Source organism: Vulpes lagopus, chromosome 1, assembly GCF_018345385.1.
Source record: "Vulpes lagopus strain Blue_001 chromosome 1, ASM1834538v1, whole genome shotgun sequence".
Classification (NCBI taxonomy): Eukaryota; Metazoa; Chordata; class Mammalia; order Carnivora; family Canidae; genus Vulpes; species Vulpes lagopus.
Window position 1 is genome coordinate 66,907,517 of NC_054824.1, and position 18,972 is coordinate 66,926,488.

The 18,972-nt window shown below is 39.9% G+C and overlaps 3 protein-coding genes across 3 annotated transcripts; all 3 read left to right on the forward strand.

Annotated features, from left to right (window-relative positions):
• Positions 1-4,313: 4,313 nt before the first annotated feature.
• Positions 4,314-4,892, forward strand: LOC121486820 (transmembrane protein 217-like). Its single transcript, XM_041748149.1, has one exon. It carries the CDS (start codon positions 4,314-4,316, stop codon positions 4,890-4,892), a length of 579 nt encoding a protein of 192 aa, XP_041604083.1.
• Positions 4,893-17,121: 12,229 nt separating this feature from the next.
• LOC121473049 (small nuclear ribonucleoprotein G-like) lies at positions 17,122-17,331 on the forward strand. Its single transcript, XM_041724960.1, has one exon. It carries the CDS (start codon positions 17,137-17,139, stop codon positions 17,329-17,331), a length of 195 nt encoding a protein of 64 aa, XP_041580894.1. The 5' UTR covers positions 17,122-17,136.
• A 666-nt stretch (positions 17,332-17,997) lies between these two features.
• Positions 17,998-18,549, forward strand: LOC121486823 (transmembrane protein 217-like). Its single transcript, XM_041748164.1, has one exon. It carries the CDS (start codon positions 17,998-18,000, stop codon positions 18,547-18,549), a length of 552 nt encoding a protein of 183 aa, XP_041604098.1.
• The last annotated feature ends 423 nt before the right edge of the window (positions 18,550-18,972 follow it).

The window sequence follows — 18,972 nt, forward strand, 5'->3', positions numbered from 1 at the left end:
GGTGCTTGGACTATTGGTGGTGGCAAGGGAGATGGGAAAGACAATGACTGAGTCAAGATGTGTATGTGGGGTGGGGGTGGGGGAGAAGAAGGAGATGGAACTTATGTTTTGGGATGTAGAAGAGAGATAGGGAGGTATAAGAGTCAACTTGTTAACATAACAAAAGACACTTTTATCATCCTCAGCACTTAGGAAGTTCCAATGGTTTGGAGAACTGTAAGCCAGGACCAGGGATGAAGACCAAATATATATTTCTTTTAAGATTTATTTAGTCATTATTTTAGAGACAGGGCTTGGCAGAGGGAGGGGGAGAAAGAGAATCTTAAGCTCCATCTCACACCCCTGAGATCATGACCTGAGCCAAAACCAGGAGTCCAAGAGTTGGACGCTTAACGAACTGAGCCACTCAGGCACCTTAAATATATATTTCTTATAATAAATCACAATATCACTCTCAGGTATTACCTCTTCAAATATGCTATCCTATTTTTCCCTTTCCTCCCTTCCTCCTCCTCCTCCTCCTCCTGTCTTCCCCTTCTTCTCCTTCTCCTTTTCCTCTTCTTCATCCTCCTTCTTCTCTCTCTCCCTCTCTTCCTCTCTCTCATCAGACCATCTTATTATATTCTTTATGTCTCTTAACTTCTCATCTACTTTCTCTATGTTTTTGTCTCTCTGTATTACAGTCTGGATAAAGTCTCCTGACCTGTCTTCTGCTTAACTAATTACAGTTTCACCTGTGTCCAATCTGCTACCAAATATGCCCATGGAAATTTTAATTTCAGGTCTTAAGTTTTTCATCTCTAGAAATTCTGTCTGGTTCTCTCTCTGCTAGGTTATTTTTTATGGTCTCCTATTTCCACATATATTTTCAATATTGCCTTTTACTTATGTAAATGTTGTAATCAAAGGGAATTCTGATAAAAGCTATAACATAGTGGAGCCTTGAAGAAATTATGCTAAATAAAATAAGCCAGAAACAAAAAGACAAATACTGTATCATTTCACTTTACTACTTCGGATCTATCACATCCAGGTATATTACATACTATATCCAGAGTAGTAAAATGCATAGAAACAAAAAGCAGATGGCTGGTTCAGTCAGTAAAGTATATGACTCTGAATCTCAGGGTCATGAGTTCAAGCTCCACATTGGGTGTGGAGCCAACTTAACAGGAAAAAAAAAAAAGTAGAATGGTGGTTGCCAGAGATTGTGGGAGAGGGGAAACAGGGAGTTGTTTAATGGGTATAGAGTTTCAGTTTTGCAAGATGAAAAAGTTCTAGAAATTGGCTGCATAGCAATGTGAATATAGTTAACACTGTTGAACTGCACACTTAAAAAAATGGTTAAGGGAGCCTGGGTGACTCAGTCAATTAAGCATCTGACTCTTGATTTTGGCTCCAGTCCTGGTCTCGGGGTTGTGGAATTAAGCTCTGCGTGGGGCTCCGTGCTCAGTGGGGAGTCTGCTTCTCTCTCTTTCTCTCCCCTCTCTCCCTCTGCCCCACCCCATGTGCTTGTGCTCTCTCTATCTAAAAGAAATAAAGAAATATTAAAAAAAAAAAAGGGAGGGGGGAGGGGAGTGCCTGGGTGGCTCAGTAGATTAAGCATCTGCCTTCAGCTCAGGTTATGATCTCAGAGTCCTGCGATCTAGCTCTGCATCAGGCTCCCTATTCAGCCAGGGGTGGGGTGTCTGCTTCTCCCTCTGCCTGCTACTCCGCCTGCTTGTGCTCTCTCTCTCTCTCTCTCGTTCTCTGTCAAAAAATTAATTAGTTAATTAAATCTTTTTACAAAATGATTAAAATGGTGGGGCACCAGGGTGGTTCTGTTAGAAGAGAATGCAACTCTTGATTTTTGGATGGCCCCACATTGGATTGTAGAGATTACTAAAATAAATAAGTGAACTTCTAAAAAATGGTTAAGATGATACATTTTATGTGTGTTTTACCATAATCAAAAATAAAATTAAAATTTTAATGTAAAAAATGTATTAACTGTAATTGTTAAATAATTTCATATGTTTGCAGTTCTGTTTCTGCTGTCCACTATTTCTGCTGGTTCTCATTTGCAGTGCCTTGTTCCTTGTGTGCTGGTTCTTCTTTATTGTGTAGTAGTCATCATCCCTGAAAATGTGCTGATGGAGATTCTTTGAGGACCAACACAAAGATGAATTCCTCCAGAGAAGATTTGAGTTTACTTCTGTCAGGAACTTAGAGACAATTTCAGCTCTGGACTACTTTAAACTGGATTTGTAACTTAAAATTTTTTTTTACAATTTTATTTATTTATTTCAGAGAGAGAGAGAGCGAGTGGCAGAGGGGGAGGGCAGAGTCCCACATGGGGCTGGATCCCTTGTCCCTGAGCTGAAATAAAGAGTCAGATGCTTGGGGCACCTGGATGGCTCCGTGGTTGAGCATCTGCCTTTGGCTCAGGTCATGATCCCGGGGTCCTGGGATCAAGTCCTGTATTGGGCTCCTTGTGGGGAGCCTGCTTCTCCCTCTGCCTGTGTCTCTGCCTCTCTCTCTGTGACTCTCATGAATAAATAAATAAAATCTTAAAAAAAAAAATCAGATACTTAACTAACTGAGCCACCCAGGTGCCCCATAAAAGCTTCTTTGAATACCTCATATAATTTGGGCTACAAATCCACAAAAAGGCTAGCTATGGTCCAATTCCTCAAAGAGAGTTTCTCCCCTTATGTTCAGTGTAGCATTAAGTTCTCTTTCTTGAGTCTCTTGAGGGGATGATGCGAGTCAGGCTTACTTCTGATTCACCTTTAATCACAGAGAGCCACGACTAATACAAGGAAGGCTTTCTAATAGATTCCCCACCTTGGTGGATCTGCGCTTTGATTTCATTTGTCCTTAGCCTACAGAGTTTCCTCAGATTGGTAAATATCTCAGAGCAAAACTGACTTCCATGCTTGCTTACCTCTCCCATTTCTCATCTCCGATAGATTGGTTTCTTACCTTGTACTTTGTCAGCTCTTCTGTGCTTTTAAGAATATCTTAAGAGGCACCTGGGTGGCTCAGACAGTTAAGCATCTGCCTTCAGCTCAGGTCATGATCCCAGAGTCCTGGGATCTAGCCCTGCAACAAGCTCCCTGCTCAGCGGGGAGCCTGCTTCTCCCTCAGCTTGCTTCTTCTCTCTCTGTGTCATATAAATACGTAAACTCTCTGTTAAAAAAAGAATATTTTAAAACTATTTTATTAAGAATTTTTAGTTGTTTTAAGCAAGTTGGCCCCTAACCTAACCAATCAGAAATCCCTCTACTTTATTTCCTTTTCAATGATTCCTGTTCTTCTTATTCATTTTTTCCCTAATATTTTTTGTTGTTCTTATTATTGGGTTGGGTGTTTTTCCTTAAATTTTTTAGTTGAACCCGTAGCTCACTATTGCTTTTTCTTTTCTATTATTAGGCTATTCCATACTTGCAGCTCTAAATTTCCCCTGAAAGTACACCTTTCTTTGTATTCTTTAAGTTTTGATATGTAGTGCAGGAGTGATTGCTGAAAGCCAGTTGGTGTCCACCCGTTTTCACCAACTCTTCATGCCAGCAGGGCTATCGTACTGCTGATTTTTCTCCTGAGACACTGACACCCAAGGTCTGGCAAGTGCAGCCAATTTTCCTCATCAGGGTACAGCAATGGTTGCCTAAGGGAATGCTGAAAAAGGTAAAAGCATAATTTAAACTACCTTTTCTACTCCAGGTTTTCCAATATTGGCTACATATGAAAATCACTAGGAAGTTTTGAAAAACACTGATTTCTAGGTCGAACTCAGGAAATGTTCTAATTGTTCTGGGGCAGAGCCTGGGCACTTTCTTTCTTTTTTTTTTTTTTTCTTCTTTTTTTAGATTTTATTTATTCATAAGAGACAGAGAGAGAGAGAGAGAGAGAGAGAGGCAAAGACACAGAGGGAGAAGCAGGCTCCATGCAGGGAGCCTGATGTGGAACTCAATCCTGGGACTCCAGGATCACGCTCTGGGCTGAAGGCAGGTGCTAAACCGCTGAGCCACCCAGGGATCCTGGCATGGGTGCTTTCAGCGATTCTAATGTGAAGCCAGGGTTGAGAACCACTTCTCTCATTTATCTGCTCCTTGCCACCAGCCCCAGACTCCCTCCTCCTCATTCACACTACCAAGCATTTTTAAAGTCTTCTGTCTTCCCAAAGCTGTTTATTTCCTAGTTTCCCTATTTCTCTCTATTGTTTTTGCAGAGTGAATTTTGGGGCTGGAGGCAGAAAGCCTGATAATTTACCGCATTGGCAGGAATCAGAATTCTCCTGCACACTATTTGCCTTCACAGAAAATCTCAGCATGAGACAGCAGCGTTGGTTTGGGATGAATGCCAGGATGGGCACCGTGTTATCAGGGGTCTTTACCATTGTGGCCACCGAGATGTACCTTATCTTTGAACAGAAGTACATAAGGAGGAATGACTGCATTGACAATTACCTACAGACCCAGAGTGCAAGTGTCACGGTAAACGAGTTCATCATCTGCTGGACTTTCAGTATTGTCTTCTTCCTGTCTTTCGTTACAATCATCATCAGCTGCTTCCTCCTATACTCAGTATATGCCCAAATATACAGGGGCTTGGTGACCTACATCATCTGGATCATTTTCTATGAAACTGTAAACATTGTAGTACAAATCCTTACCAACAATGACTCTGTCACTGAAGAGGTCAGAGCTGTACGCTGGTTTGGCTTGCTGTCCCGTATATTCATGCACTGTTTCTGGCTATTCTATGTCATCTCCTATGCCCACATAATCTATAAAAGTCAAAACCAGGGCAATATAATCTCCTACAATAGACGTATTTCTACAGGCAATGGAGAGTTCCTACGACTGAAATCAAAGATCGTCAACTTTACCCACCGCTATAGCGAATAATGTTTGCCCTTGTCTCTCCCCACACAGACAGGAATCCCAGATTCTGATGGTAGTTCTAGCTCTGTCTCTTCCAGTTTTGCTGATCTGTTCAGCTGTAGAGAACTGCCACCTTTTGGGGGGAATGTGGAGAGGAATGTCATTATAATCACAACTGGGACCACCTGCTCATTGAGGGCATTTAGTGAAAGGATATTGTTATATATCAAGCTGCCCCTTGAGTTCCTCCTTGCTTTTCTGGTCAGCACCACCTTAGAAGTCAAAATAAAGAGGGCAAGGGAATAAAATTAGGCTGCTTTGCGGTCTGGCAATCCTTTCACCTTGGTTTATGTCGGCTCTCTTATTCAACCTTGCGGTGCCTTGGGGTAGCTTTGTGTCATGGTCTTTCCCCCTATGTCCTCTATGCTATATTCCAGATAAATAAAAGAATAAAAATAGAGAAAATCATTCTTCATTTTCTCTCTTGAGTCCTCCCTCCCTCCCCACATTTGTCAAAGAGTGCAAAATGCACTTGGTTAACCAAAAGTCATTTGTTAAACTTTTCTGTCTGTAACTATGCTGGATTTAGTGGGAGAATACAAAAAAGTACAAGATACAAAGCCTAACCTTGAGGATTTTGTAGTTTAGTGGAAGAAATGAAATCCCCACTGATGACTTAATAAGCCAATCATATAAGACAGCACAAGACTACACATTGTCATAGATCATCAAACATCACTTTGTACTCAGTTTCAGAAACTGTCAGAAGCAGTTTAAACCAGGATGGAAGACAAATTGAGCAAATTTCTGCTTCAAACATTAGGCATTATGTTAAGTGTCTGTTTATTTAATAGCTTTCTGAAGTATATCTAACATAATAAACTGCACGTTTAAAATATATAGTTTAATACGTTTTGATATAAGTATATTCCAGTGAAACAGTCACAACTGAATTCCTAAACATATCACCCCCAAAAGTTTCCTCTTAATCCCTGCCTCCCTCCCCTTCCTGAACCACCCTCTACCATCTCAAGGCACTGAGTTGATGTCATTATAGATTAGTTTGCATTTTCTAAAATCTTACATAAATGGAATCATATAGTATGCACTCTTTTTTTTTTTTTTTGGGTTGGGGGTCTGGTTTCTTTCACTTAGCCTGATACCTGTAAGATTCACTCATGTTGGGGCACCTGGGTGGCTCAGTGGTTGAGCATCTGTGTTCAGCTCAGGTTATGATCCTGGGGTCCTGGGATCAAGTCCTGCATCAGGCTCCCTGCAGGGAGCCTGCTTCTCCTTCTGCCTATGTCTCTGCCCCTCTCTGTGTGTGTCTTTTATGAATAAATAAAATCTTTAAAGAAAAAAAAGACTCACTTATGTTGTGGGGTTCCTAGGTCGCCCAGTCTGTTAAGTGTCGGACTCTTGATTTCAGTTCAGGTCATGATCTCAGGGTCATAGGATCAAGCCCCCTGTCAGGCTCCAAGTCCTCAGCACAGAGTCAGCGTGTACCTCTTTCTCTGCTCCTTCCCCTGCTCACACATGCCTGTTCTCACTCTCTCTTTCTCTAAAATAAATAAATAAAATGTTTTAAAGTTTTTCATCTGTGTTGTTAGGTATATTGAGAGTTCATTCTTTATTGCTGAGTAGTATGCCATGGCATGAATATACCATGGTTCATTTATCCATTTGCCCATTGAAGAACATCTACTGATTTGCAGTTTGGGGCAGTTATGAATAAGAACTCTATAAACATTTGTGTCCAAGACTTTGTATGGACTTAAGATTTCATTTACCTTGCATGAATACCATTTTAACTTCTTAAGAAAATGGCAAACTTTCTTCCAGAGTGGCTGTACCATTTTCTATTCCCCTTGGCAGTGTATAAGAATTTCAGTCCCTTCACATCTTTGCAAGCACTTAGTACAGACAATAAATTTTCATCTTAGCCATTCTAATGGGTATATAGTGGTATCTCATCATAGTTCTTAACTTGCATTCCTCTCATGGAGAATGATGTTGAGCATCTTTTCGGGTGCTTATTTAGCATCCTATCTTTTTTGGTAAGGTGTCTGCTCAAATCTTTTGTCCATGTTATTTTTTTTGTTTGTCCATGTTTGTTTATTTGTTAATGTAATCCCTACACACATGTGGGGCTTGAACTCACAACGCTGAGATCAAGAGTCATACGCTCTTCCAACTAAGCCAGCCAGGTATTCCTCTTTTGTCCATTTAAAAAAATGAGGTTGGGGCACTGGGGTGGCTCATTTGGTTAAGCATCTGCCATCAGCCCAGGTCATGATCCTGGAGTCCCGGGATTGAGCCCCATGTTGGGCTCTGAGCTCAGGAAGCCTGATTCTCCCTCTTCCTTTGCCCCTCTCCATTTGTGCTTTCTTTCTCAAATAAATAAATTAAATCTTTGGGACACCTGGGTGGCTCAGAGGTTGAGGGTCTGCCTTCGGCTCAGGGAGTGATCTCGGTCCCGGGATCGAGTCCCACATAGGCTCCCTGCCTGGAGCCTGCTTCTCCCTCTGCTTGTGTCTGCCTCTCTCTCTCTCTGTGTGTCTCTCATGAATAAATAAATAAAATATTTTAAAAATATATAAAAATAAAAACAAATTTAAAATTAGGGTGTGGGGACACCTGACTGGCTTGATTGATAGAGCATGCAACCCTTGATCTACATGAGTAGATCATGAATTCAAATCCTACATTGGGCATGGAGCTTACTTGAAAAAAAAAAAAGAGGTTGTTTGTTTTTTATTATTGAGTTTTGGAAGTTCTTTATGTTTTCTGGATATAAGTTCTTTACCAGATATATGATTCGTACATTTTTTCCCCATTTGTGCCTTGTCTTTTCATTTACTTAGTGTCTTGTGAAAAGCAGAGATTTATAATTTCAATGAAGTCCAATTGAACAATTTGTTCTTTTATGGATCTCACTTTTGTTTATCATATATAGGAAATATTTGCCTATCTCAAGATCATAAAGGTTTTCTCTCTTTTTAAAAAAGATTTTATTTTTAAGCAATCTCTACACCCAACATGGAGCTCAAACTTATAACCCTGAGATCAAGAGCTGCATGTTCTACAGACTGAACCAGCCAAACATCCTTATAAATCTCTTTTGAGTTATTTTTTTCTATATATGGTGAGAGATATAGATCAAAGTTCACTTTTTTTGCTCCTGGATATCTGATTGTTCCAACACTAATTGTTACAAAATTTATCCTTTCTCTACTGAATTGATACAGATACACATATCTATTTCTGGATCCTATTTTATTCTGTTGATCTATTTGTCTGTCTTTATGCGAATGCCACACTGCCTTGATTATGGTAGCTTTATAAGTTTTTAAATCACATCCCTCCAACTGTATTTTTTTAAGATTTTATTTATTTATTCATGAGAGACAGAGAGAGAGGCAGAGACATAGGCAGAGAAAGAAGCAGGCTCCATGCAGAAAGCTCTATGTGGGACTCAATCCTGGGACTCCAGGATCACGCCCCAAGCCAAAGACAGACACTCAATCTCTGAGCCACCCACGCATCCCCTAACTGTATTTTTTTTTTCAAAATTGTTTTGACTATTCTAGGTCCTTTACATTTCCATATGAATTTAGAATGAGCTTAAAATTTTTATTTAAAAAAAAAAATGCCTCCTGGGGCTCCTGGGTGGCTCAGTTGGTTAAGCATCTGCTTTTGGCTCAGGTCATGATCCAGGGACCCTGGGACTGAACCCTGCAATGGGCTCTTTGCTGGGGGGCAGGGGGCAGACTGCTTCTCCCTCTCCTTCTGCCTGCTGCTCCTCCTGCTTGTGCTTGCTCACTCTCTCTGTCAATTAAATAAATTAAATCTTCAAAAAAATTTTTTAAAAACCTGCTGTGGGGTGCTGAGGTCCAGTCAGTTGGGGGTCTGACTTTGGGGTCATAGGATAGAACCCCACATCGTGCCTCATGCTCAGCGAGAAGTCTGCCTCTCCCTCTCCCTCTGCCCCTCCTCCTGCTTGTGTTCTGTCTCTCTCTCAAAAAAAATAAATAAATAAATAAAACCTTTTTTTTTTAAATGCCTCCTAGGAATTTGATTGGGATTACATTAAATCTCTGTAGATCAATTGGGGAAGAATTGACATCTTAACAGTATTGAGTCTTCTAACCCATGAGAGCAGTATCTCTCTTCATTCACTAAGTCTTCTTTAATTTCTCTCAGCAATACTTTGTAGTTTTCAATGCTCACAAGTCTTTCACATCTTTTGTCAGATTTATCTATCTTTTATGCTATTGTAAATGGTATTACTTCTTAAATTTCAATTCTGATTGTTGTTAGGATATAGAAATAAAATTATTTTTTGTACATTGATCTTTAATCCTCCAATACTGCTAAACTCGTGTATTAGGTCAAGTAACATTTTTGTAGATTTTCTGCGTAGTCAATCATATTGTCTGCAAATAATGACAGTTTTACTGCTTCCTCCTCTTGCCTTACTATACAGGCTAGCACTTCCCAGGACAATGTTGAGTAGAAGTAGAGAGAAGGGACATTATTTTTTTTTTAAGATGATTGATTAATTGATTTTAAAGTAGGCTCCATATTAGGCCTGAACTCACAATCCTGAGATCAAGAACTGAGCTGAGGTCAAGAATCAGATGATTAACTGACTGGCCACCAAGTTGCCCCTAAAGATTTTATTTTTTAAGTAATTTCTACACCAAACATGATCTTGAACCCACAGCCCCAACATCAAGAGTTGCACACTCCACTGACTGAGCTAGCCAGGCACCCCAAGAAGGGACATTATTGTTTTGTTCTGGATTTTAGAGGGGAAATATTCAGTCTTTCTCCATTAATTTAGGTGTTAGCTGTAGACTTTTCATAGATGTCTTATATCAAGTTGAGAAAGTTTAAAAAAAAATTTTTTTAATTTATTTATTCATGAGAGACAGAGAGAGAGAGAGGCAGAGACAGAGGCAGAGGGAGAAGCTGGCTCCAGGCAGGGAGCCTGATGTGGGACTCAGTCCCGGGACTGCAGGATCACACCTTGAGCCAAAGGCAGACCCTCAACCGCTGAGACACCCAAGCCTCCTGAGAAAGTTCTCTTCTATTCCTAGTTTGCTAAAGATGTTTAAAATCACAAACAAATGTTTCATACTGTCAAATGTTTTTTCTGCATGACATGATCACATGGTCTTTTATTTTTTAGATTATTAATATGGTAAATTACTTTGATATATTTTCAAACATTAAACCAAACATGATGGGACACCTGGGTGGCTCAGCGATTGAGTGTCTGCCTTTGGCTCAGGGCCTGATCCCGGGTCTGGGGATAGAGTCCCACCCACATCTGTCTGTGTCTCTGCCTCTGTCTTTGTGTCTCTCATGAATAAATAAACAAAATCTTAAAAAAAAAAAAAAAAGCCAACATGAATATTCCTAGAATAAACTCTACTTGGTCATGGTGTATAATCTTTTTTATAAAGTGTGAGATTCAATTTGTTCAATTTTGGTTAGAATTTTTTAATCGATGTTTATAGGGAATATCTGTCGTAGTTTTCTTTTCTTATAATGTCTTCATCAAATTTTGGTATCAGAGTCATGATTGCTTAATAGAAAGTATTTCTTCCTTTTCAATTTTCTTTAAAAGTTTATATATAATCGGTATGTATTTCTTCCTTAAATACTTGGTGGGATTCAGCAGTAAATTTTCTTTGTGGGAAGTATTAAATTACAAATTCAATTTAAAAACAAACAAATAGGGATCCCTGGGTGGCTCAGTGGTTTAGCACCTGCCTTCGGCCTGGGGCACGATCCTAGAACCCCGGATCCAGTCCCACGTTGGGCTCCCTGCATGGAGCCTGCTTCTCCCTCTGCCTGTGTCTCTCTCTGCCTCTCCCTCTCTCCCTCTCTCTCTCTCTCTGTCTCTCATGAATAAATAAATAAAATCTTTAAAACAAACAAACAAAAACAGATATAGGACTACAAGCGTCATCTATTTTTTTCTTGAGTAAGCTTTACTAGTTTGTGTCTTTTTTTAAAGATTTTCTTTCTTTCTTTCTTTCTTTCTTTCTTTCTTTCTTTCTTTCTTTCTTTCTTTCTTCTTTCTTTCTTTCTATTTCTATTTATTGTTTTAAAGAGAGAGAAAGCACAAGCAAGGGAAGGGGCAGAGGGAGACACAGGCTCCCTACTGAGCAGGGAGCCGGACTCAGGGTTCTATCCTAGAACCCTGGGATCACAATCTGAACTGAAAGCAGATGTTTAAATGACTGAGCTACACAACTGCCTCTAGTTTGTGTCTTTTAATTTGCCTGTTTTATCTAAGTTGTCAAGTTAATTGCCATAAAGCTGTTCATAATATTCCCTTGTGATCCATAGAATATACAGTGAAGTCACTGCTCTCATTTCTGGTTTTGTTAATTTGTGTTTTTTCCTCTTTTTCTTTTCTGATCAGTCTAATTAGAGGTTTTAGGTTTTTAATGATACCAACTTTTGGTTTCATTGGTTTTATCTCTTCCTTTTTCTGTCTTATGTCTCATTGATTTCCACTGTGATCTTTATTATTTTCCTTCTTCTACTTACTTTAATTTGCTCTTCTTTTTTATACTTTTCTTAACGTAGAAGCTGAGGTCATTGATTGAAGACCTTACTTATTTTCTAATATAGGCACTTGGTACTATAAAATTTCCCCCAAGTGCTATCTTAATGGCTTCACATAAATTTTGCTATGTTGTATTTCATTTTCAGTCAGTTAAAAATACTTTCTAATTTCATTTTGATTTTTTTCTTTGATCTATGGATTATCTATAAATGTGCTACCCTGTTTCAATATTTGAGGATTTTTCAGAAAGCTTTCTATTATTAATTTCTAATTTAATTTCAATATGATCAGAGAATGTACAGTTATGATTTTTAAAAAAGATTTTATTTATTTATTCATGAGAGACACAGAGAGGCAGAGACACAGGCAGAGGGAGAAGCAGGCTCCATGCAGGGAGCCCGATGTGGGACTTGATCCCGGGACTCCAGGATCATGTCCTGGGCCGAAGGCAGGCACTAAACCACTGAGCCACCCAGGGATCCCCCTACAGTTATAATTTAAATCATTTTAAATTTATTGAAAATAGCTTTATGACCCGGAATAAGTTCTATCTTGTAACTGTTTCATGTGCTCCTGGAAAGAATATTTATTCTGCTATTATTAGGTGCAGTGTTCTTCAAATGTCATTTAGATCAAGTTGGTTGATAGTACTGTTCAAATCTTTTGATATCTTTTCTAATTTTCTGTACTTGTTCTATTAATTACTGAAAGAGGTATATTGAAATTGCTGACTATAATTATGGATTTGTCTATTTCTCTTTATAATTCTATCCATTTTTGCTTCAAGTAATTTGAAAGTCTATTAGTGGGAATATAAACGTTTGGAATTGTTATATCCTTCTGATGAATTGACCCCTTTATCATTATGAAATGACTTCTTTATTCCTGAGATTATTCCTTGCCCTGAAATTTTCTTTATTTGATATTAATGCAGCCACTCCAGTGAGAATTTGACAAATCAAATTCTTTTGATTTGTGTTGACATAGTATATCTTTCCCATCTCTCTTTTTTTTTTCAGGCAATTGATGTTTTTGTATATAAAGTATGCTTCCTATAGGCAGTATATTGTTGGGTCTTCCTTTTTTTATGTATTACTTTTGTTTATTTATTTATTTATTTATTTAGGAGGTTAAAACAACAATTATTTATTTAGCTGAAATATTTATTTATTTATTTATTTGACAGAGAGAAAGAGAGAGGATAAGCAGAGAGAGCAGCAGGCAGAGGGAGGAGAAGCAGGCTCCCTACTGAGCAAGGAGCCCAACATAGGGGGGCTCAATCCTAGACCTGGAACCATGACCTGAGCTGAAGTCAGACATTCACCTGACCTAACCACCCAGGCTCCCTTCCTTTTTTTCTTTTTCTATTTTTAAAGTAAACTTATCCCCAACATGGGCTCAAACTCACAGCCCTGAAATCAAAAGTTGCATACTCTACTGACTGAACCAGCCAGGTGTCCCTGGGTCTTCCTTTTTTATCCAATCTTACAACCTCTGCTTTTTATTGAAGTATTTAGGTCATTTACATTTAGTGGCCATCTTGTTATGTGTTTTCTATTTGTCCTATCTATTCTCTGTTTCTTTTCCTCCCCTTTTTTTTAACTTCTTTTGGATTTTTTCTTAAGATCTTATTTATTTATTCATGAGAGACATACAGAGAGAAATAGAGACACAGGCAGAGGGAGAGGTAGGCTCCATGCAGGGAGCTCAATGCAGGACTCCATCACAGGACTCCAGGATCACACCCTGAGCCAAAGGCAGCCACTCAACCACTGAGCTACCCAGGTGTCCCTACCTTCTTTTGGATTAATTTGATGTTGCTATGGTTTCATTTTATCTCCTTTGTCAAATTATCTATGTGTAATTCTTCATTGTGTATTTTAGTGGCTGTTCTAGAGTTTATGTAAAGAGCCTTAACTTATCACAGACTACTTTCAGGTGATATAATGCCTCTTCACATATAATAAAGAACTTTATAACAGTATACTTCCAATTTTCCTCTCCTATTTGTGCTATCATTATTATATATTACACTTCTATAAACCTCATCATATATTGTTATTATCTTTGCTTAAATTATCTTTTTTTAAAGATTTTATTTATTTATTTGAGAGAGAGCACAAGCGGGGGGAGGGGCAGAAGGAGAAGGCAAAGCAGGCTCCCCCCTGAGCAGGGAGCCTGATGTGGGACTCAATCCCAGGACCCTACGATCATGACCTGAGCAGAAAGCAGACACTTAACCAACTGATCCACCCAGGTGCCCTTAAATTATCTTTCAAAGAGCTTTAAATAACAAGGAAAAACATCTTTCTTTTCTATTTTTATATTTACCCATATATTACCATTTCCACAGTTATTTGTTCCTTTGTATAGATCCAGATTTCTACCAGGTATCTTTCTTCTGCCAGAAGGACTTCCTTTAACATTTCTCATAATGCAGGGCTACTGCTGATTAATTCTTTCAGCTTTTCTATGTCTGAAAAAGATTACTTCATTTTCACTTAAGATGTAAATAATTTTATTTTTTAAATTGTAGTAAAATATACATAACATAAAATTTACCATCATAACCATTTTTAAGTTTTGAGTCTAATAGTGTTAAGTCCATTCACATTGTTATGCAACAGATCTCCAGGAGTCTTTTTATCTTGCAAAACTGAAACTCTATAACCATAAAACAATAGCTCCCATCCTCTCCCCTCAGCCCCTGGCAACCAACATCCAACTTTCTGTCTCTATGAATTGACTACTCTAGCTATCTCGTGTAAGTGGAATCAAACAACTTTTGTCCTTTTTTGACTGGTTTATTTCACTAAGCATAACATCCTCAAGGTTCATCCATGTTGTAGCATGTGTCAGAATTTTCTTCCTTTTTAAGGTTGAGTAATATTTCATTGCACGTGTATACTACATTTTGTTTATCCAGATCTCTTCCCTCCCAAACAGAGCATTCAGCTCCTAATGTAGGAGTATCACTAAGACAGAAGGATATAATTCTCCCCACTCACAGTTCCAAAGCTGTGGCTCAGAAATTTTGGCTGAGATGGGGAGAACTAAGCCATAAAACAGATGTTGGTAATCTTTTCCCAAAGGAACTGGATTCATTTACAACAGAGCATGGAGAAATTCAAACCTAAAGACACTCTTTTAAACAGTAAAGACAGGGCACCTGGGTGCTCATCCAGTTTCCTTCAGTTCTGCCTTCAGTTCAGGTCATGATCCTAAGGTCCTAGGAGCAAGCCCTGCATTGGGCTCCCTGCTCAGCAGGGAGTCAGCTTCTCTCTCCCTCTGCCCTTTTCCATGCCCCAGGCTCAGAATGCAGTGCCCCAACACCTCATGTTGCTTCACTATTTCCTTTAAGTCTCTCAACTGCTCTGCCTGCTTCCATTCCAGCCTCCTTTCTGACCCATGGTCCCTAAACCAGCAAGAAAGATTTTTCTAAAATGCAAATCAGATCATCACACACATACACACACATCTGTAAAACACTTTCAGGCCTCTCATTGCCTTCCATAGAAACTTCCACATGGCAGGTAAGTCTCCTTACTTTTCTGAACCCTGCCATCCCCTGTAGCCTACCTCTCTGCTTAAACCACATCAAACTTGCTGTTTCCCAAATGGCTTTTGCCTGTCTCTGCCTAGCTGGATGCTGTCCACTTTGCTAGAGGTGAAGTCTCCCCCTTTTCCACCCGGTTATTGGCCACATCCTCTAAGACATAAGCTTAATGATTGCCTCCTCCCTCCTGATTCCCATTCTGGATTAGATCTTTTCTTTTTAAAGTTTTTCTTTTAATTCTACTGAATTGACATAAAATATTATATTAGTTTCAGGTGTACAATACAGTGATTCTGGATTAGATCTTGCTACATCTTGAGGCCATTGGATCACCTCCTTCACAGCATTTATCACAAGGCATTGTAAATTTTCTTTTCCTTAAAAAAATTTTAGGGACGCCTGGGTGGCTCAGCAGTTGAGTGTCTGCCTTTGGCTCCGGGGGTGATCCCAGGATCTGGGAGGAGTCCCACACTGGGTTCCCTGCATGGAACCTGCTTCTCCCTCTGCCTATGTCTCTACCTCTCTCTCTCTCTCTTCCTCTCTCTCTCTCTCTCTGTGTCTCTCATGCATAAATAAATCTTTTTAAACATTTGCTTTGCTTTTTTTGTTGTTTTTTTATCTAGCTTCCTCACCAGACTCTTTACCTGGGCATTTCTAGTACCAAGTTCAGTACCCAGCACATAGCTAATGCTCAATAGATGTTTGCTGAGTGAATGCTGGGTGACTAGAAGGCACCAGAGGAATACGACTGGAGACAGGAAGAGAATTTAGGCAGTTTTTACAATGACCAGGAGGGCGGTGTTACAGGAAAGGCTAAAACCAAGGCTGGGGCAGCAGCAATAAAGAACCAATGGGATTTATAAAGACAATGGCTTGAAATCTGCAAAACAATCTTAAACCAAGGAATAAGCCCCTGTGGTTTGGGGCCCTCTTTCTGAGAGGTGAAGGAGGGTACGCCATGGAATGTGGCTGCTCTGGAAGCTGCTCTGTGAACAGGGACAAAGTGTGGTTTGCTTGGTGGGGACAGGGAAGGATCAGTGCAGCTCTCTGCCAGCCAACACATGGCCTCTTCCACACCCCACCTGGGATCCTCCTGGACCTGCTGTGCAGCAGGAGGTTTGTGGATCAAGGACTAAACTCTGGAGTCACACAGAGTTGTGAGGATAGTAGGGAATGAAGCATAAGAATATTGGGAGTACCAGGGTGGCTCAGTCAGTTAAGCGTTCTACTGTTGGTTTAGGCTCAGGTCATGATCTCATGGGTCGTGGGATGGAGCCCTGCATCAGGCTCTGTGCTCAGTGGGTAGTCTACTGGAAGATTCTTTCCCCTTGTCCGTCCCCCTAGTTGTCACTCGTATACCCTCTCTCTCTCGTATATATAAATAAGTCTTTCAAAAAATACTTGGGATGAACTTGAAAAACATTATGCATAATGCTAAATGAAACAAGTTAGGCACAAAAGGACAGATACTGTATGATTGCACTTATATGAGGTACTGAGAGTAGTGACATTTATAGAGACATCTGCAAAAGAAGAAAAAGAAAGAAAGAAGAAAGAAAGAAAGAAGAAAGAAAGAAAGAAAGAAAGAAAGAAAGAAAGAAAGAAACCATGAAAAGAAATAAAGAAAGAAACTCATAGAGATAGAAGGTAGAATGGTGGTTAACAAGGGCTGCAGGAGAGAGGGGAATGAGGAGTTAGCATTTGATACGTACAGGATTTTTTCTTGGGGAATATTAAAATGTCTGGAGATGGGTGGTGGTGATGGTTGCACAACAATGTGAATGTACTTAATGTCACTTGAAAAGGGTAAAATAGTAAAAATTTATGTTATGTATATTTTATCACAATAAAACAATTACTCCTGACCCCCCCCAAAAAAAAATCAGAGATGATTCCAGTCCCTTGAGGAGCTATGCTAGTTTTCTGACTTCAGAGAAACAAATATCCCAGAGAAGAGCCCAGAACTGATTCCATCATCATTCCAGATAGAGGAGCTTCCTAATTCCCACAAGCCTGGCACTGAAGGGCGCACACTTTTTGCCACTTTAAAGCATAGCTGCCGATCTTTGAGCTCGCTGAGTAAATGCCATGAGCAAAGCTCTCAACCTCCCAAGTTGAAAAAATTTATGGACAAGAAATTATCATTGAAATTAAATGGTGGCAGACATGTCCAAGGCATATTGCAAGGATTCGATCCATTCATGAATCTTGTGGTAGATGAATGTGTGGAGATGGCAACTAGTGGACAACAGAACAATATCGGAATGGTGGTAATACGAGGGAATAGCATCATTATGTTAGAAGGCTTGGAACAAGTATAAACAATGGGTGTGTTCATCAGAAGAAATCAACTGCTTCCACATGTCCCCTGTCCATAGTATCTGTTTTATTTTACTACAATACAAGAATCAGGTCGCCTGCATTTTTTTTCTTTTTTTAAAAAAAGGATTTTATTTATTTATTCATGAGAGAGAGAGAGAGAGAGAGAGAGAGGCAGAGACACAGGCAGAGACACAGGCAGAGGGAGAAGCAGGCTCCAGGCAGGTAGCCGGACGTGGGACTCTATCCGGGGTCTCCAGGATCACACCCCCGGCGGAAGGTGGCGCTAAACCGCAGGCCACCGGGGCTGCCCCGCCTGCATTTTCATAGTGAACTTTTTTGTTAAACTTTTATAATGGTCAAAAAATAAATAAAAAGCATAGCTGCCTCTGAAATAGCAGAGCTGGGAGCTCCCTAAGGAGTGTCTTGGGCCAATGATGCCCTCACTTGCCAGTAACTTGGTCACCCATAGCTAGTTAGGCCAGAGCTGGGGCCAGATGCTATGTCCCTTGACCTTGGGCCCATTGCCTGTCCATAAACCAACTTACTCTTAGCTTTCCCATTTACATCAGTGGCTCAAGGAATTTCTCTAGGGCTAACTCTACCATCTTGTGATGCATCTCCATTTTTTTTTTCTGTAGCAGATGCTGTGGTAAAACACATATCAAATGAACAAGACGATCTCTCTTCTGGTGGGCATCTTCTCTGTCCTTAACACCATCCAGTTCCTCATCTTTGACTTGAACCACATTACATCCATTGGCTACGAGGAAAAAATCAACATCTACATGGACACAAAATCAGAGGTAATATCTTGGATCATGATCCAGAAGAAGTCTATCAGCATTGTCTTATCTACCATGACCATCCTGTTCAGCGTGTTCCTTCTCTACTGCATCCGCATGAACAACTATGTGGGGCTGCTGTGCTATGCTGTGTGGATCATCACCTATGAGCTCATCAACTTCTCCATGGTCTTACTCATCAACGGGATCATCAAAGAGCAGTTCAAGGAGCTGAGTTACCTGAACTTGATCTTCCAAATCTCCCGTATGCTTCTGCACTTCTTCTCCCTGCCTTTCATCTCTAAGCATATCTACATCCTTTACAAGGACCCTAAGACTTTAAGTAAGATAGGCCGCCGCAGGCACTCCTCCATCTGTACGGTCGATTCATGGTCACCTGTTGGGATGGGAACATTGTACCGCAAGTTAAACTGAACTGTGCCAGGAAGAAGAGAAAGAGAGGGACCATGCTCCCGGCAATAGCTCCCCTTCTTCCTGCCTTGTTGATTCTGTTGGTTTTGCTTACCTTTTCAGGGTTCTTGAGTATTATTTACAACTATTCTTGGGGGAGGGTGGTTTGCATGGATCAATTATTGTGCATGTGTTTGTGACTTGTTTTAGCTTTTTATTATATACTGCCTTTGTTCTTGCTTAACCCTCTTACTGATGTATGCTATTACTTCTCATGATCCACTCCTCTCTGCATGTCCCTAGTTTCTAAATTTTGAAACCACATTAAGCCTCATTTTGAAGCCTCATTTTGCTCCTGCATTTAATTGCAGAAAGAATCTCTTTCCAGATTCATGTATCACTCTGCTTCTCTCATACTTTTTGGAAAGCACTTCCTCCTATTGGTCC

Bases quoted from the DNA above. Each gene is read 5' to 3' on its own strand.
- LOC121473049 (XM_041724960.1), top strand. From the start codon at position 17,137: ATGGACAAGAAATTATCATTGAAATTAAATGGTGGCAGACATGTCCAA.
- LOC121486823 (XM_041748164.1), top strand. From the start codon at position 17,998: ATGAACAAGACGATCTCTCTTCTGGTGGGCATCTTCTCTGTCCTTAAC.
- LOC121486820 (XM_041748149.1), top strand. From the start codon at position 4,314: ATGAGACAGCAGCGTTGGTTTGGGATGAATGCCAGGATGGGCACCGTG.